The 23,689-nt window shown below is 40.1% G+C and overlaps 1 protein-coding gene across 2 annotated transcripts in view; it reads left to right on the top strand.

The window, feature by feature from the left end:
• The first annotated feature begins 2,718 nt into the window (after positions 1 to 2,718).
• PARL (presenilin associated rhomboid like) overlaps positions 2,719 to 23,689 on the top strand; it is a 66,304-nt gene continuing 45,333 nt past the window's right edge. Inside the window, exons 1-4 of one of the 2 annotated variants that reach the window (XM_059064550.2) lie at positions 2,719 to 2,898; positions 12,304 to 12,499; positions 13,005 to 13,145; positions 15,477 to 15,525. In XM_059064550.2, the coding sequence (XP_058920533.1) occupies positions 2,774 to 2,898; positions 12,304 to 12,499; positions 13,005 to 13,145; positions 15,477 to 15,525 (511 nt within the window). In that variant the 5' untranslated portion in view covers positions 2,719 to 2,773. The remainder of the gene's footprint in view (positions 2,899 to 12,303; positions 12,500 to 13,004; positions 13,146 to 15,476; positions 15,526 to 23,689) is intronic. The other variant, XM_059064551.2, reaches the window with a different exon arrangement.

Raw genomic sequence — 23,689 nt, 5'->3', positions numbered from 1 at the left:
TGGGAGAGGCTGAAAATGCAATTAGGTTCCGTATTAAGTCTTGTTTTGTTGATGTGGGACTTAGCACAGGTGACTCCATTTTGGCCTTGTTTCTTTTTTTAATGCTATTAACATGGTAGATACCCCAAGCTCAGTGTTTTTCAGTTGAGATGCAAAACCACTGCATGTTCAGCATCCATCTGGCCCATGGCATTGCTACTGTAGGACTTGCAGAACAAGGGGAGCCCCTGCAAACACGATGCACATGATGCTTGTTGTGCTGTGGGTAGTAAAGTCTTTTCTTTCTGACCCAGGAGTCTCCTGTTTTCTGCCAGCAACCAAACGAATTAGCTTGCAAATAGGGTAAAATCAAATCTCATAGTTGACACCTATGACAAAGCCAAAGTTAATTTATTTTAGTTTCTCAAAGAAGTCATGCCCTGGAAGACATCACAAATGCACTTTCTCTACTTAGAACATTGCAGCCCTTCTCTTCTGGTAACTACCATCAGTTTCTCTGGGAAGCCTTCTCCCCTGCCTCCTATTCTTTATCCCTTGACTGCATTATTTCCCCCTCCTCTAAACCCCCAGAGAGCCTTCTGCTTCTCTGACCATAGCACTTCTTCTGATGTATTGTAATTGCCTGTTTATTTACTTGGTCCCTTCTTCCCCTGTAGGGTAGGATCTCTGTGAGGACAGAGATAGTGTCTTCTAAAATATATCCCAGATCTAGTACATTGCTGGGCATACTGTAGGTGTTTAATAAGTATTTATGGAATGAATGTGGTGTTATTATACTGATATGCATAAAGCAGTATTAAACCACAGATGAAGGTCATCTAAATCAGTGTGAAGGTCTAAGAGGAAAGCCTTAAAGGAAACCAAAATGTCACCCCCAAGTATGACTCTTTGACATAAACGTTATTTTGAGCTGAAAGCAATCAAGAAGCAGTAAATGCGGAAAAAGCTCCCCCTTTTCTTTCTAAAGGCAGGAAATAAATGTTTCCTTTCATAGAGACAGACTCTTATCAGCCCAAAGACTAGAGACCAGTGTAAAAGTAAACTCAAAATGGAGTCGGTGTTGCTAAGAAAGCCCTCTAAAATACAGCTGGGAGATCATTGAGGAAGTGTGACTTATGCACATCTCAGCCTGGATGGAATCTGACCTTTTGACCACTTATTGTCTTAACACCGGCATCCAGAACATCTATCCAGTGTTCCAGAAACTCAAGATAGTTATTCGACTCACCCTAAAATTAACTCATGACAGCCTACCTACTTATTTGACCCTTACCCTAGAATAACTGGTGAGAGACTATACCTTAAGGAAAATTGCCCTAAAGGATTGCCTGAGAGTCCAACTTAATTCTTTTTTTGGCCGTGTGGCTTGTGGGATCTCATTTCCCTGACCAGGGATTGAACCTGGGCCATGGAAGTAAAAGCCCAGAATCCTAAACCCTAGGCCACCAGGGAACCCTCTAATTCTTGAACAACCTTGTGGCTTTTGCCTTTATAAGCCCCTGATTCCTTCTCTTCCCCGGAACACTCTTTTGGTTTTACCCTAATCTGTGTCTCTGAATTGCAGTTCTTGAGACCCTAAATAAAGGGTCTTTGCTCTTTGCAGCTGTGATATTATTATGAATACTAATTAATATTATTATTGTTGAACAAGAGACACTGGTGTAATCTGCAAACAAACTTTGTTAACCTAACTCTCATCTTCCTACTTAAGGAAGATAAGGACTACCTAGCCCTAGTTGTACTACTCCTAGTCCAAGCCCCATTGTCTTGTCAATTCTTCACAAATTGTTTCTCTGTAGAAAAGTTATAAAAACTTCCCGCTCTGGTCACTTCTTCTGGTTTTCATTCTCTTGCGAAGACTCCCATGTACATGTAAAAAAATCAATAAAATTTGTGTGCTTTTCTCCTGTTAATGTCTTTGTCACTACCTTTCAGACCTGGCCAGGGACCCTAAGAGGTTGGAGGAAAACTTTTTCCTACAGCTTCCTAGAGGAGGTGACGATTCAAGTTGGTCTGGAGGACAAATTGGTTAGTAGGCAGAGAAGGGAAAGGTGTTTCAGGCAGTGAGGATGGTATATGAACTCGGGAGAAGTAGGGACTGGAAAAGCAGTGCCTTTCAGAAACTTTGGATGTTTCAGTATGGCTGCAGCTAGGGTCAGAGGGAGGGATGGAGTGGCAGGAAATAAACTGACAGGTAGGCAAGGGCTGATCCTGAAGTCTGAATTTTATCTAGAATCTAGATTTTCATGTCACACTTGGACTTTTTGTTAAAGGCACATCCTCTTCAGTGTATCATAACGTGAAATGGTGGGCAGAAAAAAGAGTAGTAATTGAAGAAAACTTGGGTTGCAATATTGGTTCCTCCACTCACTTCTCTCTGGGCCTCAGAACCACGGTAAAAAAAAAAAGCAGTAATAACATCTATCTTAAGCGTTTTGCAAGGATTAAGCAGTAACTTAGGTAAAGGTACATGGCATCATTCAATAAATTCGTTTTCCCCCCTCTTTTTCCTGTGGGTCAGTAGGGTGGAGGCCTGGCCGCTTTCGCACGCCCCTCCCAGGTCCAGGCTGGGCACTGCCGGGAGAACTGCTGCCGGCCGGACTACTGCCGGCCGGCGGGTCCCTCTCTCCCTCAGGTTGGTCCGGTCTGGGATCGGCCGCACGGGGGCGCGCTAGGCTGCCCCTCGGCACTCTATGGTTCTTCCTTTCGCCCCGGAAGTGGTTCCGGGCAGGGTTTGGTAAGGTCGGGCCATGGTGGGGAAGAGGTTGGGAAGATGGCGTGGCGAGGCTTGGCGCAGAGAGGCTGGGGCTTTGGTCAGGCGTGGGCTCCGCCGGGTGGCAGCCACAGCTTCGAGGAGCTCACTGCGGCCCTGGCTCAGCCGCGGCTGCTCGGGCGCAGGTAATGGTCGCCTCTCGGGGCTTCTCTCCTCTCGTGCTCTCGATTCCAGCAGCACATCCTCAGGGGCGGAGGCCGTGCGGGTCTCTTATGCTGCCCCCGGCTCACCCTCTCTCCTCACCAGCTCCTCCTCTCTCCCTCCCCCTTTACCCCTCGCCTTCGTCCAGTCCTCGCTTCTCGCCGCGCCACCCTGCCCGGGTGCACAGTGATCAGCCCCAGCCCAGCTCTCCGTGAGCCCGCGGTTGCCCCTTTCCCATCCGGAGGGACGTGTCGGGAAGAAGTAATCTGTGAGGGCTGATTGCGCACCACGCCTCATAATCCCGCGAGCAAGTAAACAATTAACACAGCTGGTAGAATGGCAGCGCTGAGATTTTAATCTGTCAGTCTTTATAAAACCTTTGTTTAACTACAAATTACCTTCATTATCGTTTAGAGAACTCTGTAAGGGAAGACGGAGTCAGAGGAGGGTATCACTTTGCCTCTTGCAGAGTTGTAGGAGAGGCTTTTCTGTTAAAGAAATTGGGAAGTGGAGTATTTGGTTTCTAGATGACTTGGTAAGAAAAGTCAATTTTTCCCGAGTAGAAGCTGTATGAAGAGTACGGTCTATCAGTATTTGCTGCTTTTGCATTAGAGTAATTCAACTCTAAATTGAGAGAAGAGAGAAATCTCTGAACTAAGATTCTGTTGTGTGTTTGACTCTGAAATTTCTTCCTTTAACAGAATTTCAGTTCTGCCAGTTTCTGACATGGTTACATGTGTGCCTGGAATTCACCTGACTGATAGTAGCAAGGAACATGAAGTGTTTATCAACATGGGGATTAGCCAGTGGTAAATAATTGAGGTTCCAATATGGTGGAAACATCCTTAATTTTAAAATCACCTGGAGTGTTTGTAGACTATTTCCCAGGCCCTATCCCAGTCCTTCCTGTCATCTTGTCCGGTGCTGGGGGGCGGGGGGAGGGGGCGGGGAGTGAAAGAACCTGAAGCTCTGAACAAGCACTGCATATGTGTAGGATCAGAGATTTGTGGAAAACTGGCTTATATTGTACCTTAGCTTCTTGATACACTGGAACCTGGAGCCTCAGGCACTAATCTTAAACTCCTGAGGAGAGGAGAATGAGGTCAGGTGGAGGTGGTGGTTGATTTCAGTGGTCCTGATTCCATTTCCACTTTACTCCAAATCCCAGTCGAAATTGCATGGTTTGAGGGGGAGGAAAAGTGAATACAGTTATTAGGAAGCAGCAGGTGTTAAATATTCAAGATATGTGTTAGGAAGGGAAAGGAAAAGAACTAACAACTTGGTTAGTGCCATTTGAAAAAAAAATCGTGATGTTGAAGATTAGCATCACAATTTTTAAAGGTTTGTCATTTATATGCAAAGTTTGAAATTGACATTTTTTTTGTGGTGACACTGAAAAATGTGCGTTACAAGAGATTGTAGGTAAGCCTGAAATATAATAGAATATATGTCTACTTGCCTCTAGAAAGCAGCATGAGTTTCCTCATATATAACTTTATTGGGTCTGCTTTCACTTCTAGTGGTTCTAAAATTAGTATGTGGAGGAATGAAGTCATGGATACGGTTAAAAAGCAGAGGTCTGGGCTCAGTCATTGTGATTTTGAGGTAATGGGCCTGAAGTGTGGCTGAGAATTTGCATTTTTTTCTTCTTACAAGAACTACAGGTGGTGATAGTCCTCAAAATTTCTGCAAACAATAGCAGGCCCAAGGCAGCCCACCAGCCAAGAATGGTTTCTGTGTTTTTAAAGGGTTGCAAAACGAAACAGTATGCCGCAGAGATTTAAATTGTTCTTCACAAAGACTAAAATGTTTATTGTCTGGCTTTTTACAGAAAAAAGAGACTATTTTGCTGAGGGTTTTCAGAAACTTTACCATGATCAAACTGTTGGCAGCACTGCTGAAAAATGGTTTAGGCCTGAAAGAAGCCTGTATAATTTGTCAGTTGTATAGAACTCGCTAAGAGAAGAAAATAGTTGATTGTAGCACTGACACGGAGCTTAAATTTTTTAGATTGGGATAACAATCTTAAGATATATTTAGGTTAAATACCTGACAAATTAGTAAAATATTCAATTATTTTCCCTGTTTAATTCACCATGTATTAACTCAAGATGAGTTTTAAGAAAATAATTGTGGCATGCAGGAGTTTATGCGCCTTCCCCTAAATACAACTATTTTCTTTTAAGTGGGATGAGTCTATTGTGTGTGTGCTTGGACACGTCTTGTCTCCTTTTGCACATTAGGCCACTTCTCAGTTTATTCACACAAATCTATAGTAATACAGACATTAGTGCTGACTTGTACGATATCTAAGTGGCATTGTCTTTATCCTCATACTGCTGAAAACAATTCACTAGACTGTGTTATGTCACTCACCACTAAGACAACAGTTATATAGACATGACTTTTCTATTTAAAAGTTATGGGATGATATTAAAAATTGGAACCATAACAATTGTGTGGTTAGTGGTAACTCAAGCATTCATAAGATCTTCCCACTTTGAGCACGTTAGATTGCTTTCACAAATCACTATTTATTGGCAGAAGGACCAAAGCACAGAGCAGAAAGGCAGGCCTGTCCTCATGAGTTGGCATATACCTCTTGTGACTCTTTCCTCTCATCCCACCCCCGTGCATTTTATTGTGTTGCTTCCTTTGTTTTCCAGACTTATTTCAGGTCATTTATTTTTCCATATTACCTACCCGTATGAATGGTTAGAGCTTAAGAACCTAGGCATTTAAATATGATATCAAACATTTGCAATTGGAGACATTTATCACGCTTTTCCTGGTTGGTTTTACTTTTAAGAAATGTAAAACAAAAGCTTCCTAAGGATAGAGAATGTACCTTGTCATATAATGTGTGATGAAGTACTTATTACATCTAAAAGCATCCTTGTACCAACAGAAAATCCAGCTCTAACTGACCTTAATAATTAGGGGAATTTTTTGGTTTATACCATTAAAAAGTCCAGAGGTGAGCCTGGCTTCTGGTGAGGCAAGATCCAGTATTTCAGATTGTCACCAGGACTCCATTTTCCTCCATGGCTTGGCTCTGCTTCCTAAATGTTGGCTTTATGCTCTCTCCTTGTTGTAAGATGGCTGTCAGCAGCTCATGGGGCTATATACTTTTAGGTTCAAGTCCAGCAGAAAAGATTCTCTAACCCAGTATTGCAAACAAAATCTTGAAATTTGAATTTCACTGTACTGGATTGGCCTAACTTGGGATACATGTTCATCTTTGAATTCCTTAAAGTTGCCAGGGATGTGGGACATGTAGGTTGGCTTAAGCCAGTCAGGAGCTTGGTGTGCCTCCCCAAACCAAGTGGCTGGAAATTCCAGGGTACCCTTAGGTGTGGATGCTAGATTGAGCCAAAAAAGCTCACTGTCAGTCCTAGTGAAACTTTTGTATTGGAATACTTTGGTTACAAATCCTATTTTTAAAATTCTAGTCAGATAGGATTAACCTGTAGATAACCATTGTAATTTAAGTAGAAATGTTGTTGGAAGGATGAGGGATTAGATTCTAGCTCCTGTTATTCAAAGTGGTTCATGAACGAGCAGTTCAGGACAGGGTTTGCCAAACTTATTTTGTAAAAGGCTCGATAGAAAATAGGGCAACATAGGTCACTGTCAGATATTCTTTTTCTTTTAAACAACTCTTTTAAGCAATAATAAATGAGACAACTGGGGAAGCTGCTACCAGATCAGGATCTGCTAACCAAAGTAAGAACTATGCTGTCTCCACCATTATTTTCACTAGCAGAATTGATGCCTTGTGTGCTGCCTCTAACTCATCTCAGTTCTGACTTCAGGTGTTGTGTTGATGTATCTGATTAGAAGGTCCTGATCACATCTCAAATCCTAACCGAAAGGATACCTGGGAAATAGTTTTTAGCTTTCCAGTCCCTGCAGCGTGTGAATGTACCATAGGTGAAAGGAGTAGGTGTTCAGTGAGCCAAGTCATAGTACTTAATTCTATCCAACAAGTTCTGTATGTCCAACTCTAATTCCCAGTGTATGTACTCCTAACATGTATTTTGCATCTGAACTGCATCTGGGGCCAATTTGTTCTTTGTGTCCTCAGTCCCACACTTAACTTCTGTTGAGATTCTCAAGGTAAATATTATTCTAGGCAAAAGGTCTGGCTTTGCATCAAATCCAGATTCCCAACCTGGTGTATTTGTATTCCTTTTCAAGCATTGTGCTTCAGAATTGTAAATGAGTTGATGAGCTGTAGAAGAACTGATTGAGTATATATCCTGGAGTATTAAGCTGTTGGAGATATAAAGAAATCTCATCCTTCATATTTCTTGGTCTAAAAAGAAAAAAATGTGGCCTACTGGTTAGGATTCCGGGTTCTCACTGCCGTGACCCAGGTTCATTCTTGTTGGGGAGCTGAGATCTCTAAGCCACGAGACGTAGCCAAAAAAAAAAGAATACCAGAAACCAACAACATTGGGTTACAGTTTTTTTTTAACTTATTTTACTTATTTATTTTTGGCTGCATTGGGTCTTTGTTGCTGTGTGCAGGCTTTCTCTAGTTGCGGTGAGCGGGGGCTGCTTCATGGCGGTGTGCGGGCTTCTCATTGCGGTGGCTTCTCTTGTTGCAGAGCATGGGCTCTAGGCGCATGGGCTTCACTAGTTGTGGCTCACTGGCTCAGTAGTTGTGGCTCCCCGGCTCTAGAGTGCAGACCTTGTAGTTGTGGCACATGGGCTTAGTTGTTCCATGGCATGTGGGATCTTCCTGGACCAGGGCTCGAACCCATGTCCCCCTGCATTGGCAGATGGATTCTTAACCACTGCTGCCACCATGGAGGCCCTGGGTTACAATTTGTAACCATTTACAGGGAAACGTTTAAAGGAAATGTATTCCTATTACTTTATGTCACATCTTTGGAGTTTTTGGCCCAAAGTGGTGTTACATGTAATTTATTTACTAGACCTAGCTCTAAATTACTTTGGAATATTTAATAAAAATCAAATCCAATTGCAAAGGATTAACATCTGCCACTTTTAAAGCTGTTATCAGTTAGGAATGCATTTGGCTGTAAGTTAATTGTTGCTTAAAGAAAGGAGAGGAGTATTTAGTGTAAAATGATTGAAGGTAGATGGCTATTGTCTTTGCTCAGTGGCTCAAAAAATGTTAAGGTTAGTTTCTGAAGCCCTTGGCCTTTCTCTGGGCACTCAAGATGACTGCCTCATCTCTAGAAAATTGCGTCCTTTTTCAAGGCAAAAAGAAGTGGGAGGGATATGACGTTGGTGATACCTCCATTTTTATCAGAAAAGCAAAACCTTTTCAAGAGGTTTCTAAACAGTTAAGTCTCATTTTGTCAGAACTCTGTAATGTGGCCATCCCTAGCCATAGGAGAGACTGGAAGAGTGAAGATATTTATCTTTCCTAGCCTCTGCAGAAAAAGCAAGCAACAGAACAAGAACTAGCATTAGATTTGCAATTAGCCATTCAACAGTTACTTGCTAAAGGATATTCATAAGACTGGGAACAGGTTCTGAAGTTCCGAGCCATTCAGAGCAACATTGGCATTGTTTGACTAAGTGCACTGCTTTCCAAAATAGATTTTGTTGAAAGAAGTAGCACTTATTTGTAAGTACAAATTCTAAATTATTAGAAGTTTTAAGGTGAATTACTTTATCATCATCACCCATCCTCACCATGTGATGTCTGATAAGTTGAACTGTGGCATGGAATCTGTTGAAGACAGAGCATTTTAGGCGAGTAATAGTAATAGTAGCTATACCATTTTTCTGAGTTTCACGTTTCCAAATGCCTACTGGACATCACCTGTGTGTTCTACCAATGCTAAAAATACTTCATTGCAATATAATTTACATGTAGTAAAACATATAAGTATTAAGCATACAGCCCATTAGTTCTGACAAATGTATACTCCTGTGCAACCATCACCTAAAAATAAAGATACTGCGCATCATTCCATCTAGTTCCCTCTTGCCCCCTTTCAGTCAAGTCCCACTTTAGGCAACTACTATTGATTTTTAAAAATATTTATTTATTTATTTATTTTTGGCTACGTTGGGTCTTCGTTGCTGTGCGTGGGCTTTCTCTAGTTGCAGCAAGCAGGGGGCTACTCTTCGTTGCGGTGCACGGCCTTCTCATTGTGGTGGCTTCTCTTGTTGCAGAGCGTGGGCTCTGGGTGCGTGGGCTTCAGTAGTTGTAGACGAGGGCTCAATAGTTGTGGCTCACGGACTCTAGAACGTGGGCTCAGTAGTTGTGGCACACAGGCCTAGTTGCTCCAAAGCATATGGGATCTAACCGGCCCAGGGCTCAAACTCGTGTCCCCTTCATTGGCAGGTGGGTTCTTAACCACTTTGCCACCAGGGAAGCCCACCGCTATTGATTTTGATCACCACAAATTATTTTTGCCTGTTCTTCAGCTTGATATGCATTAATGGAATCACACACATTATGTGCTCTTTTGTGTTTGACTTCTTTTACTCAGCAGTGTTTTTGAGTTTCATCCGTGGGGCTTCCCTTGCGGCGCAGTGGTTGAGAGTCCGCCTGCCGATGCAGGGAACACGGGTTCGTGCCGCGGAGCGTCTGGGCCCGTGAGCCATAGCCGCTGAGCCTGCGCGTCCAGAGCCTGTGCTCCGCGATGGGAGAGGCCGCAGCAGTGAGAGGCACACGTACTGCAAAAAAAGAAAAAAAAAAAAAGAGAGATTCATCCGTGATGTGTGATCAGTAGTTTTTCACTGAGTGGTACAGTTGGCCCTCTGTATCTCCAGGTTCCTCATCCATGGATTCAACCAACGGTGGATGGGGAATGTCACTGTATTACACCATTTTATATAAGGAATTTCAGCATCCCGAATTTGGTATCCACAGGGGGTCCTAGAACCAGTCTCCCATGGATACTGAGGGACCACTGTATTCCATTGTATAAATGTAACACAGTTTATCCTTTCCCCTGTTGATGGAAATTTAAGTTCCAATTTTTACCTGTTAGAACTGAGCTGCTGTGATTGCAAGCATTTTAAACAGTGCCCAAAATGGAATTATTCATCTCTCATTTTCCAGTTTCCTATTTTGGTGCCTCTGATTTTCCTTGTCTTAGTGAATAGTACCACCTTCCTTTCAGTTATTCAGAATAAAACCAATAATCATTCTTGACCCCTTCTTTCTTCTAACATAATTATTGACCCTTTCTTTATTAGGAACTGGCCTTGGTGGTGGAGATAAAATGAATACAGAAGTGATAATCTAGTTATGGTACAGGCAATAAATGAGACAAGTATAAGAGTACATACAGGATGCTTTAGGACTCTAGGAGTACAAAAGAGACACCCAGCCTGCGAGAGTTTAGGAAAGCTTCCTGGAGGAGGAAATAAATGAATTGAATTTTGAAGGGCACAAGAAAGTTAAAGGCAAGTAAGTACCGCAACAAAGGAGTAGCATTGCTGAGTTTGGTGGGGTGATGAAAAATTTACTGTGGGATTTAAAGCAGGGGAATGATAATATATTTGTGCTTAATAAAATGTGGAGGATGCATTGGAGTAGGGCAGTACTAGAAGCAGTGATATCTGTTAGGAAATGGTAGAGTATTCCAGGCCAAAAGGGATGAACTAAGGGATTGTGTGGGAATTAGGGAGAGAATGTTGGCCCTCTAAGAGGGCATTTGAGGAAGTGTTGAATGTTTGTGGAAGAGTGATATGAGGAAAGAACATGCAACATGTTAAAATGTTTGAACTTAATGTTGCTGTAGTTTAAGCATGGGGTACCGGACTAGATTAGGAGTGAAAAAAATATTTGACAGATTTGGTTTTAAACTAGATGGTAAGAATTGAGAGAGAACTCCATAATGACTTCTAGATTTTTAATCTTAGTGATTAAGGTAACTGTGGGCCCACTGAAAGAATAAAGAAGTCAGAAAATGGAGCTTGTAGAGGGGGATGAGTTCCCTTCTGAATATATTGGTTTTAAAGTAATGGGGAGCATATCCAAGTAGAATTATTCAATATATAGTTGGAAATACAAGACAAGAAAATTGAGGCTGGGACTAGAGACATGTATTTGAATCATTTACTTGCTTAGAAGTCATCCAGGCCACAGAAATGAACTTTTTCTTTTATTCAACCAGAGTGTTTCAAGGCCCAGGTTACAAAGGTGAGAAGACCTGTCTGACTGGCAGACAGGAGTTCTATGAGTCTAGAAGGATATAGTATGATTAGAGTACAATGAGAACAAACAGGAAGGGGCCTCTACATGGCCTACCTGGGGGAAATTACTATTTTACAAGAGAAAAAAATGCCTCACAGATTTATATGGGTTCAGTTTGAATGGAGAATGTGTAAAGGAACTATTAGAGCCTTTAAGCATATCTGTCTTTATAGGATAGGAGAAAGGGGGAAGCTGTTAGGAAAGCAAGTTTGAAGAACAGGGAGTGCAACCTTACAGGCGCTGACAGGTGTGATCAGTAGTGTCAGATGTCTTGAGGAGGTCAAGCTGTAAGGACTCAAACAAGAAAACCCTTTATAGAACATCTAGTTGGGTGTCCCCCAAACTGGTAGTGAAGTAAATAGGGGGCAAGGTGGGGAAAATCCGCCAATTTGTAATGGTTAGTACTTATAAAAGGAAAATCATTATTTGATTTAAATGTTTGGCCAAACTTCAAAAAAAAATAAAGCTATTCTGTGCTAATTCAAACCACAACTTGTAGTTCTCCAGCTTTTTACAGGATTGCAGATGTGTGGGGGATGGATACAAATTATTTCATTGATTGATACACAGTAACGGCCCAAACAGATGCCCTGTAAAGCTGCTGTAGTTTATGTCTCTACTTTTCCAGAAGGGCACACAGTTCATTGTTTTGACTGAATCCTACCTGGGAGTAGGAGTTTTGGCAGCTTTGGGGCTGTATAGTGAGAATAAACTGAAATGGTGATGATGCACGTCAGTTGGGGAGGCTCGTAGAGGTTGATGTTTGCAAGATGTAGCTCTGTTTGTTCCTTCGTTCCTTCCTATTTATTTTCCTTATTTTTTTATTTTTTTAATTTTTTTGGCTGCGTCAGGCCTTAGTTGCAGCACACGGGATCTTCATTGAGGCACGCAGGATCTTTCATTACCACACTCGGTCTCTGTTGCTGCGCTCGGGCTTCTTACTAGTTGCGGCGTGAGGGTTTTCTCTCTGTAGTTGTGGTGTGCGGGCTCCAGGGCGCATAGGCTCTATAGTTGTGTTGCGCGGGCTCTAGAGCACGAGGGCTCTGTAGTTTGCAGCACGCAGGCTCTCTCACTGAGGTGCGTGATCTCAGTAGTTGTGGAGCGTGGCCCCGAGGCATGTGGGATCTTAGTTCCCCAATCAAGGATCGAACCGGCGTCCCTGAAGCTGTTTCTAATCTGTTATTTCCCCCTATAGGTTTAACTTTTTTATTCAGCAAAAATGTGGATTCAGAAAAGCACCCAGGAAGGTTGAACCTCGAAGATCAGACACAGGAACAAGTAGTGAAGCATACAAGAGAAGTGCTTTGATTCCTCCTGTAGAAGAAACAGCCTTTTATCCTTCTCCCTATCCTATAAGGACTCTTGTAAAGCCTTTGTTTTTTACTGTTGGGGTAAGAGCTCACGTCACTAGGAGTTACCTACCTTGCTGCAGGTGTAGTGTTAAAGTATCAATACTACTTGTCCCATTTGGGCTCCCTTAAAGACAAGTGGAGTGGGATCAAAAGGATCTGGGGTCATGATTACAATAGAACGTGAATTTAATAATTGCTGTTAGAGTATGGGTCATTTATGTAAGCCCTGGAGAAGAAACTCTTGGGCCTCTTGTTTGGTATAACAATGCAAGTGATACTGAGTTGATATTTTGAATTTTATTGGAAAAGTTCTAACTGTAAACAGGCCCCAGGGTACTGTAAATTTAATAAAATGGGAAACAATTAAATGTTATTTTAACGTTAATAAAATGGGAAACAATTAAGTGTTCTTTTCATCTAGTAAGTTTCAGTGTGCCAGATGTTCCTTATGTTTATAAAAAGCAATGAAAATGAAATATCATCCTTGGAACTATGTATAGATCTATGAAAAAAATTTTTTTGGTAATATATTTGTTTTATATAGTTTACAGGCTGTGCATTTGGATCAGCTGCCATTTGGCAATATGAATCACTGAAATCCAGGGTCCAGAGTTATTTTGATGGTATAAAAGCTGATTGGTTGGATAGCATAAGACCACAGAAGGAAGGAGACTTCAGAAAGGAGGTAAAGATAAACATGGCCTTTTTTTTTGTTCTAGTTGATCAGTTTTTGAAGTCTGGTTATTTATGAAGTGTTTTTAGCTAATGGCAACATTAGCTCAGTAGATGTGAAGTCATTGCAGTTAATATTCTTCTTTAGAGTCATTTCATTGTAGTAAGTATTAATGTTTTGTATGTCTGGCAACGTTGTACTTAACAGGGTTCCAAGAAGTTTGTTCCTCTACCCACATACCAAGAATCACCACAGATAGTTGTTAAAAATTAATGTTTTGGAGCCTCTTCCAGCTCTACTAAGGGCCACTGTTTTACTTTTAGAATACATATTAGAATCACAGGGAGTTTTATGCTTAAGGGGTAGAGATACTATGTGGGTTTTAAAAAGCTTCTCAGTGACATGATGTTTATATATCTCTGATAAATAACCACTGTTGATGTTTTTTCTAACTGTGCTCAGGGGATCAAGATGCAAGAAAAGGGTACAAATATAGAGCTTTTAGAACTTTTCATTATTTCATATGCAAGTTAATAGCCTTCCTTCCACCTAACTTATTTTCTTAAAATGTTGCCTTTTAGATAAAGCATATATTTTATTTCATTTGCCAGTACTTATTGAGCAGAGACCATAGGCTAATTTGTGGATCCAGGTCCATTTATTTTTCAATCATCTCCATATTTTTTTTATGACACTACTCTTCCAATTTGGAGAGAGTGTTGATGTCCTCTTCAGTTTTCTCCTTCCTAGGAACTTCTTATTCCTGGCCAGTGAGAGAGCAGCCTTGGGTTTTCTTTTTCCTAATGATAGTTGAAAGTTCCTCTAAGTAGGGAGAAAAATTCATTCCTCCTTGTTTCCCCATAGATACAAGAAGCATGAGCCCTACCAATTCTAGAGAGGCTTTATGTCAGAAGAACAATGGATGTAATATTTGCAGGTAAAACCTGCAATAATGAACAGTGGTTTTTATTCAGTACAATATGTTTGAGAAGATAGTAACACTGACCTATTCCACAGTCCTGGATCCCTTGAAAGCTACAGGCTTCTGCACTATAAAGTTTTGATACCCAAATTGTTCATTGGAATGGTGAAAATGACACATGCAATATACATAATCTTCATCCAAAGATGGATTTGTTTAAAGTAGTTAAATGATAAGAGATAAAATATAAAATCCATGTTAAAGAAAATTGAAATAACACATAAATATAACATGGGAAGTGAAAGTCCTGGGAACCTGTGCCCCGCTACTACATATGCAGTGAGTAAGGTCTGAGAGTTCACACACATTTAATTGTTGTTGACCTTGAACAACTCAGGGGTTGGAGTGTCGACCCTCCACACGGTGGCAAATGTGCCTGTAACTTTATAGTTGGGCCTCTGTAACAGCGGTCCCACATCTGTGGATTCCACCAACTGCGAATGGTGTAGTATATTGTAGTACTTATTTGTTGAAAAATCCTGCATATAAGTCCAGTGCAGTTCAAACCCCTGCTGTTCAAGGGTCAACTGAATTACAAAAATGGAATCATTGTTGTGCATGAATCAAATACATGTTGATCTGTAACTTTTTTTCTTTACCTTGGGTTTCTTTCTGTATTAGTATACAAAGTCTGGTTCAGTTTCATAGTTAGAACATAGTTTTTTTTAATTAAAAAACTTTAATCATGGAAAATTTCAAAGGTAAAGTAAAAAGAGTGAAGAGAATAGTATAATGAACCCCTGTCATCCAATGTCAACAATTATTGACACATAGGCAACTTTGTTTCATCTAGTTCCCCTTCTTTCCCTTCCCTCCCCACCACTGATTACTCTAAAGCAAATTCTAGGCATATATCATCTATAAAAATTTCAAGGTGTGCCCCTGAAAGATTAGGATTCTGTCTTTTTCTAAACCTCAATCTAGTATTATACCTTTTTTTTTTTTTTTTTTAAAGGCAATTTTAGTAGGAAATTTTCTTGGTTAGAATTTTAAAACTAGATTGGGTCTTGGTGAACAATCACTTGATAGTGTGCTAGGTACTTTATGTTATTGATATTCCTCACAGTGGTACTGCTAGATATCTGTTACTGTCTCCATTTTATGTATCAGGAAACTGAAGTTTAGAAGTAATTTGAGGTCACAGAGCTAATCAGTGGCTTTGTGTAGAGAATGCAGGCTGTCTGACTAAAACACCTGTGTTTTCCACTCTATCACATATTTGTTATGTCTGTTGTTCAGTAGAGATTTTTATAGATGAGGACCCTTTCATTTATGCGCAAAGCATTTTCTTTCTTGCTTTTCATTTACGTAGCCTGAAATTACTTACCATATGGTGATATGCAATTTTTCTTCTGTTTTAGATTAACAAGTGGTGGAATAACCTAAGTGATGGCCAGCGGACTGTGACAGGTTTGTGTTAGCTTACACGTTTTAGCCATTCAAGGGAAGAGAAATCAAACCAAAAGGTACAGTATGTCATAGTCAATGGCTTTTGTACCATGCTCATCAGTGGTTTATAAGACAGAGTTTCTGTACCTTCAGGCTAATATAATGGTTTGAAGGTAGTGTGGCATAAAGGTATACATGAGGCTCTGGGTCAGTTATTTTCTAATTTTGATCTAGTATGATATTGATCAAATGATCTATCTTTGTTGTAAAATCCTAGCTTGTGAAATAGGTTGTGAGTAATTATTACTTTCCCATTAAAGTAACTAAAGGGGACATTGATTAAGCACCTTCTTTATGCAGCATGCTTTATACATATTCTCTCTGTACCGCACAGGGTTGCTTACAGGGTAGTTGTCTCCCTTTTTACAGATAAGGAAACTGGCTTTCAGAGAAGGAACTTTTCGAAGGTCACACTGCTAGTAAGTAAGAGCTGAGTTTCAAAACCCAGGTCTGTCTCATCCTAAAGCCGGTTTTCTCTTTTCTACACCATGCTGTTTATAAAATCCTCTTTAAATGTAAGCATAACATGTATATCACCATGATAATTTGTTTTTTTGTGAATTTTTATGGAAGACAGATTTGGTTCTTCAAGGTAACACTTGTGCAATATATTATGGACTTAATTATTTTGAGAAGTTTGGGAAAATGGATTTGTAAGTTCTTTAACAATTGTGCAGATAGGGAAAAAAATCTTCCTAGAGAAATAGTAAAATACTGCTTTTCCTTAAATATGGTTAGACTTAATGGTACTCTTAATTTTCTATACCTACTTAAGTGGAGAAAAGGTGCTTATGTTTCTTCATTCAGACTGTGTCTGGAAGGTTTAATTTTTCTGTCTCCTTGGTGGAACCTGATTCTGTCTTCAAGCTTATGGTTTAGACATTGCTTCCTGCAGGAAGTGCTTTTTTTCTGAACTCATTGCACTTTTTAATCACTTATAACACAACCTGCCTTATATAATTGTACATGTATCATCTCTGAGGACAATGATGAGATTTTTCATTTTGCTATAGCTCCTAGCACATACCTGGCACACAGTAAAGGCATTCAGTTAAAATCTGTTGAGTGAATGAATGTCGATGAGATCTTGAATCAAAAGATTGAGATTTTTCAAAGTGTATTGCCATACTGCATAATTGATTAGTCAGTGAGGTCTTAATAAATATGATAACTTCAAAAATAGCTCTGTAATAACACATGTTTCCATTGGAATTAATTGGGATTTTTGGTTTGTTTGCTTGTTCTCTGAGTATTAATAGCCTTCCCTTAGGGTAGCAAAGTTTTGATTTCTTTTGATATTTTCAAAGTATCTCAATTAGTTGATACCTAGTGTTCTTTGAAGATTGTGAAGATTTTGTCATTTAACATTTGAGGAAACCTGGGACCAGAATTTAAAACCTTTTTCATGCCAGGGAATGGTTTATTCAAAGAAGTTGGTATTTGGAGATAATTAAAAATCAGAATTCTTTCCCTTAGGTGACTTTGCAGTATAACTAGCAGCTTGAGTATAAAGTACTTCGAACCACATAAATGTGAATGGTCATGCTAAAGACCTTAAATACTTATTGTCAGGTTAGCTAAGTGACATTTAAAGGCTGAGGAAATGCTCTTTGATCTGTTCAGTGTCATCTCACGCTCCTCCTTCAGGAAATAATTATTTTGGTAGCAGTGAATCTAGCCTCACAACACTTGTTGGTGGTGCTTTATAATCAGTTAGCTCTATACTAAAATTTCGGTGATCAATAAACGTGTGCTTTAGTTATATCTTGTCTCTTTTCAGAGGTGCCAGTTCATTCCAGTGACCTTGCTTAGCCCCTCGATTGCTTCCTTTAGGCTGATTCTAAGTGAGGTTGGCTCAGCTCTTGGCTTTTATTGAGGATGGGGTGACAGATTCATTCTGTACCATATTTTCCTTGGATTGTAGCTGTTCTCTGAGTGTTTTTCTTTTTTCTTTTGAAAGAACTTGACAAGTCCTTAGGCCACTGACCTAGAAAGTTTCAAAGCTCTGTGAGACTAGTGTGCTTCTTTGCTCTGTAGTATTCACACCTGGACACTGGCAGCTTGAAAACTGTAGCAGGTTAAAGATTTCGCAGTTTTACGCCAAACATTTCATGTAAGAATTCCTAGCTATCTGAACCTAACGTGCTCATGGATTTGGATGGCAAGATTTTGCTTATAGCAAGTTCAGACAGCAAAATGTTTTATCCAAATGCATTTGTCTCCTGAGCTTGAGGTTTAACAAGGGATATCTCAAATTTATCCATATCTCTTTTGAGTCCTGGGTTTGGATAAGAACAGTTCAAATCATAAGGGATACCTGTAATTTACTTATCTTTAAGGTGGAATCCAGTGGTGAGGTGAAAAACCTCCCTTAGAGCTGATAGCAGTTTTGGAGTCCCTAGTTTTTGACTCTTCTAGCTCAATCTGTTCCTGGAAATCACTTTGTCAAGATCTACCAGAGAACTGGTCTTAATCCCTTAATCTTTTTTTTTTTTCCTTATCTGGTTTAGGGATTTTTAAAAAAAAATTGTTACACAGACATATCTCCCCAAATGTCACATTGCTCTGAAAAACTTGTTGTAAGTTCACTTGGTGTTTGTAGAATGAAGGGGGAGCATCAAGTAGCATTCTTCAAAGTTAGGCTTGTCCCTGTTACCTTTATATTTCAGCTAGTCTCCTGTATTACCTTGCTCTGCAAGGCTTTTTAAGCCTGTAGTAGAGGTCCCAGGCAACCCCCAAGCAGAGTATTTCCCCTACATTTCTAGCTTTTAGAGATGCCTATGAGGCACTCGTCATAGTTTTAGTTATTTCTGGGGAAAGGATAACAAAACTAATGCTGGAGTGCCAGCTAGGCTTCAAGTACTATGTTAGGTACTTTACAGACACACATATTATTGTTAATCCTTATTATTAATCTTTTGTAAAAATAAATTTATTTATTTATTTTTGGCCGCGTTGGGTCTTTGTTGCTGCACGTGGGCTTTCTCTAGTTGTGGTGAGTCGGGGCCACTCTTCGTTGCGGTGCATGGGCTTCTCATTGCAGTGGCTTCTCTTGTTGCAGAGCACGGGCTCTAGGCATGTGGGCTTCAGTAGTTGCAGCACGCGGGCTGAGTTGTTGTGGCTCATGGGCTCTAGAGTGCAGGTTCAATAGTTGTGGCGCACGGGCTTAGTTGCTCTACGGCATGTGGGATCTTCCCGGACCAGGGCCGTGTCCCCTGCATTGGCAGGTGGATTCTTAACCACTGTGCCACCAGGGAAGTCCTTAAGAGCCCTGTTACTGGTATCCTCATTGTTCAGATGGGGTAAGTGAGGCTGAGAGGTTAAATAACTTGTCTGAGATCACACAGCTAGAAAGGCTGGAGATGGGAAACAAACTCCTTAGTTCAAATAATATGCATTTTATTATATCCATTCACTTTCTGCTATAGCAAACCACCACTAATTACCTTTCTGATAAACCACACTGCCTTCCCCCATCTCAGGTATCTCAGTGCTGATTCATAGACCAAATTGCAGCAAATTGTCCCAAGGCAGCAGGCTGGCATTCAGTGAAGAAAGAGGGATGTTTTCGGCTACTTGGTTTATAGTTTGTCATTGTAAAATGAATAAATGTGCATGGTAACATTAAAATAGAGAATATGTAAAATAAAAAAATAAATCTCTCTCACTGTAGATGTCCAGTTCCATCCCCATAACCATTGCCTTTTTAGCTGCTTGTGTAGTCTTCCAAAGCACCTGTTTATATATAGATATTTATATCTGTATCTAACTATGGTTTAAACACAAACAGTAGCATGTAATGCATACTCCTCTACACCTCCACACCTCCTCTACTCCTCTACACCTTTATTTTTTTTCACTTAGTATTTTAAAGGACATTCCATATTGATGCAAGTAGGTCTGTTGTATGCTTTTAAAAATATTTTATTGAAGTATAATATACATAGAAGAATATGCATATGTCAGATGTACAATTAATTTTTACAAACTGAGCACATCTACATAACTAGCGCCCAGATGAAGAAATGGAAATTACCAGCACCCCAGGATCATTCTTTTTAATGGCATTGCAGTAGTCCATGCAAATGAATACTATTGTAACGAGTCTTCTATTAATGAATATTTAGGTTGTCTTTAGTCTTGCTTTCATAGGAAGATGGAAGATGGGTAGTCCCTTTGGATTTTCTCTTGATTTCAGGAAGCTGTGGAACCAGTCCTTAACTTGTTTTGTGGATACTCCCCAGGAGGAGAAATTATAGCCACTGTGTGAGGCTGACAGAATGATCCCAGTGCTTGTAGTCCTGCTTCCCAGGGAGCCTGAGGACCGCTTGAACTCAGTTGTTTGGCTGCTGAGGGTGTGTGTGCTTGTCATTGTCTGGACTAGCCAGGTTCATTCAGATAGAGGAGCTGTGGAGGGATGAGCTGACCCACTGCAGAAACAGAAGGGTTGCTGTACTTAGCTGTTAGAGTCCAACTGGGATAGTCTTTTTAAATTCTTTTTTAGGGAAAGAGAGAAAGAGATTGTACCCCCTTCCTTGGAGGAGGAAAATAGGCTGAAGTTACTGAACCCCCAGTAGTGCTTCCCAAATCAGTCTTTTTTTTTTTTTAAATCAAGGTATAATTCACATGTCCTAAAATTCATCATTTAAAAGCACAGTTGACCCTTGAACAATGCAGAGGTTAGGGTTGCTGAGCCTCCACACAGTTGAAAATCTGTGTATAACTTTATAGTCAGCACTCTGTCCACTGTTATGCATCCATGGATTCAACCAACCATGGCTCATGTAGTACCATAGTACTTACTTAAAAAAAAAATCTTTGTAAGGTGGACCTGTGCAGTTCAAACTCATGTTCAACTATACAATTCAGTGGTTTTTATTATATTTACAAGATTGTGCTACTATCACCATCACCTACTCCAGAACATTTTCATTACCCCAGGAAGAAACCCCATAGCCATTAGCAGTCACTCCCTATTCCCCACCTCCCCTCAGCCCTAGACACCTACTTTCTTTCTCTGTGGATTTGCCTGTTCTGGACACTTCATAAAAATGGAATCACATAAATATGAGGCCTTTTGTGGCTGCTTCTTTCACTTAGTGTAATGTTTTCAGAGTTCATCCATAGTGGCACGTGTCAATACATATTTCTTTTTATGGCTAAATAATATTCCATTATATGGATACATCACATTTTATTTATTCATTCATCTGTTGGTGGATATTTGTTTCTACTTTTTGGCTTAATATTATGATAATGCTGCTATGAATTTTCAAATACATGTTTTGTGTGGACATATGTTTTCATTTCTCTTGCTAATATACCTAGAAGTGGAATTGTTGGGTCATATGGTACTCTGTTTAACTTTTTTAAAACGGTGGTAAAAAACACATAAAATGCACCATTTAAACCATTTTTAAGTGTATAGTTTAGTAGAGTTAATTATAGTCACATTGTTATGAAACACCTCCAAAACTCTTTTTGTCTTGTAAAACTGAAACTCTATACCCATTATACAACAATTTCCCTTTTTTCCCCTTCCGCAGCTCCTGGTAACTATCATGCCACTTTTTTTTTTTTTTTTTTTTTGCGGTACGCGGACCTCTCACCGCTGCAGCCCCTCCCGCTGCGGAGCACAGGCTCCGGATGCGCAGGCCCAGCAGCCACGGCTCACGGGCCCAGCCGCTCGGTGGCACGTGGGATCCTCCTGGACCAGGGCATGAACCCTCATCCCCTGCATCGGCACGTGGACCCCCAACCACTGCGCCACCAGGGAAGCCCATGCCACTTTTTGTTTCTATATAAATTTCACTACTTTAGATACCTCATATAAATGGAATCATATAGTACTTGTTTTTTTTTTGTTTTTTTGGTTTTTTTTTGCGGTACGTGGGCCTCTCACTGTTGTGGCCTCTCCCGTTGTGGAGCACAGGCTCCGGATGCGCAGGCTCAGCGGCCGTAGCTCACGGGCCCAGCCGCTCCGCGGCATGTGGGATCTTCCTGGACCGGGGCACAAACCCGTGTCCCCTGCATCGGCAGGCGGACTCTAAGCCACTGCGCCACCAGGGAAGCCCCTCCTTGTCTTTTTTGACTGGCTTATTTCACTTAACATAATGTCCTCAGGGGTCGTCCATGTTGTAACATGTGACAAGATTTCCTTCCTTTTTTAAGACTGAATAATTAATCCCTTTGTGTGTATACACCAGATTTTGTTTATCCTTTCATTCTTCGATGGCCATTTGGGTTGCTTCCACCTCTTGGCTATTGTGAGTAGTGCTGCTAGGAACCTGGGCTTGCAAATCTCTTTGTGTCCCTGCTTTCAGTTCTTTTGGATATATACCCAGAAGTAGGATTGCTGAACTATATGGTAGTTCTATTTTTAATTATTTGAGGAAGCTCCATACTGTTTTCCATAGTGTTTGCACCATTTTACAATCCTACAACGGTTCTGATTTCTTTGCATCCTTGTCAGCCCTTGATATTTTCTGTTTATGGTTTTTTAAAAAAATGGGTGGCCATCCTAATGGGTGTGAGGTGACACATTGTGATTTTGATTTGCATTTCTCTAATTAGCTGTGTTGCTCATCTTTTCACTTGTTGGTTGACCATTTGAATATCATCTTTGGATCAGTGTTCAAGTTCTTTGCTCACTTTAATCAGGTTGAATTTTGTTGTTGAGTTGTAGGAATTCTTTATATGTTCCAGATATTAACCCTTTATTAGATAGATGACTTGCAGATATGTTCTCCTATTCTGTAGGTTGCCTTTCACTCTGTTGATTGTGTCCTTTGCACAAAAGCTTTTAGGTTTGATGTCCCATTTGTCTATTTTTGCTCTTTTGTTGTCATAGCCAAGAAATCATTGCCAAATCCAATATTATGAGGCTTTTCCCCAGTTTTCTTCTAGGAGTTTTAAAGTATTTGGTCTTACCTTTAGGCCTCTAATTAATTTTTAGTTAATTTTTGTGTAGGGTGTAAGGTAAGAGTCCAAGTTTATTCTTTTGAGTGTGAATATCCACTTTTCCCTGTTTTCTTTCTGAAGAATGCCAAATTGTTTTCTAAAGTGGCTGCACCATTTTATATTCCCTTAGGCAGTGTATGAGGATTCCATTTGTTATTGCTTGTCTTTTTCTAGTATATCATCGACTACAATTTTTTTGGTATTTTTTTATTGTGGTAAAATATACATAACATAAAATCTATCATTTTAGCCATACCATAAAGTGTGCAATTCAGTGGCATTAAGTACATTCACAGTGTTGTGCAACCATCATCACCGTCCATTTCTAGAGCTTTTCAGCATCCCAAACAAACTCTGTACCCATTAAACAATAACTTCCCATTTCCCCTACCCCTTAGCCTTTGGTAACCACCATTCTACTTTCTGTTTCTGTGAGTTTGCCTACACTCCATATAAGTGGAATTATAAAATCTGTTTTTGTGTCTGGCTTCTGTTGTTTAGCATACTGTTTTCCAGGTTCATCCACATTTTAGCACATATCAGAATTTCATTCTTTTTTAAGGCTGAATAATATTGCATTGTTTTTTCAATTTTTTAAAAAATTGAAGTATAGTTGATTTACAACGTTACGTTAATTTCTGCTATACAGCAAAGTGATTCAGTTATATATATATACTCCTTTTTAAAAAATTCTTCTCCATTATGGTTTATGGTTTATCATAGAATGTTGAATATAGTTCTTTGTGCCATACAATAGGACCTTGTTGTTTATCCATTCTATATATAAAAGCTCACATCTGCTAACCCCAACCTCCCACTCCATCCCTACCCCAGCTTCCTCCCCCTTGGCAACCACAGGTCTGTTCTCTATGTCTGTGAGTCTCTTTCTGTTTCATAGATAGGTTCATTTGTGTCATATTTTAGATTCCACGTATAAATGATATCATATATTTGTCTTTCTCTTTCTGACTTCACTTAGTATGATAATCTCTAGTTGCATCCATGTTGCTGCAAATGGCATTATTTCATTTTTTATGGCTGAGTAGTATTCCATTGTATATATGTGCCACGTCTTCTTTATCCATTCATCCAATTGATGGACATTCAGGTTGTTTCCATGTCTTGGCTATTGTGAATAGAGCTGCTATGAACATAGGGGGTGCAT

This window comes from Kogia breviceps, chromosome 5 (genome assembly GCF_026419965.1).
Source record: "Kogia breviceps isolate mKogBre1 chromosome 5, mKogBre1 haplotype 1, whole genome shotgun sequence".
In the NCBI taxonomy this organism is placed as follows: domain Eukaryota; kingdom Metazoa; phylum Chordata; class Mammalia; order Artiodactyla; family Physeteridae; genus Kogia; species Kogia breviceps.
Note: the sequence above shows the minus strand (reverse complement) of the source record. Positions and strands in the feature narration are given on the sequence as shown.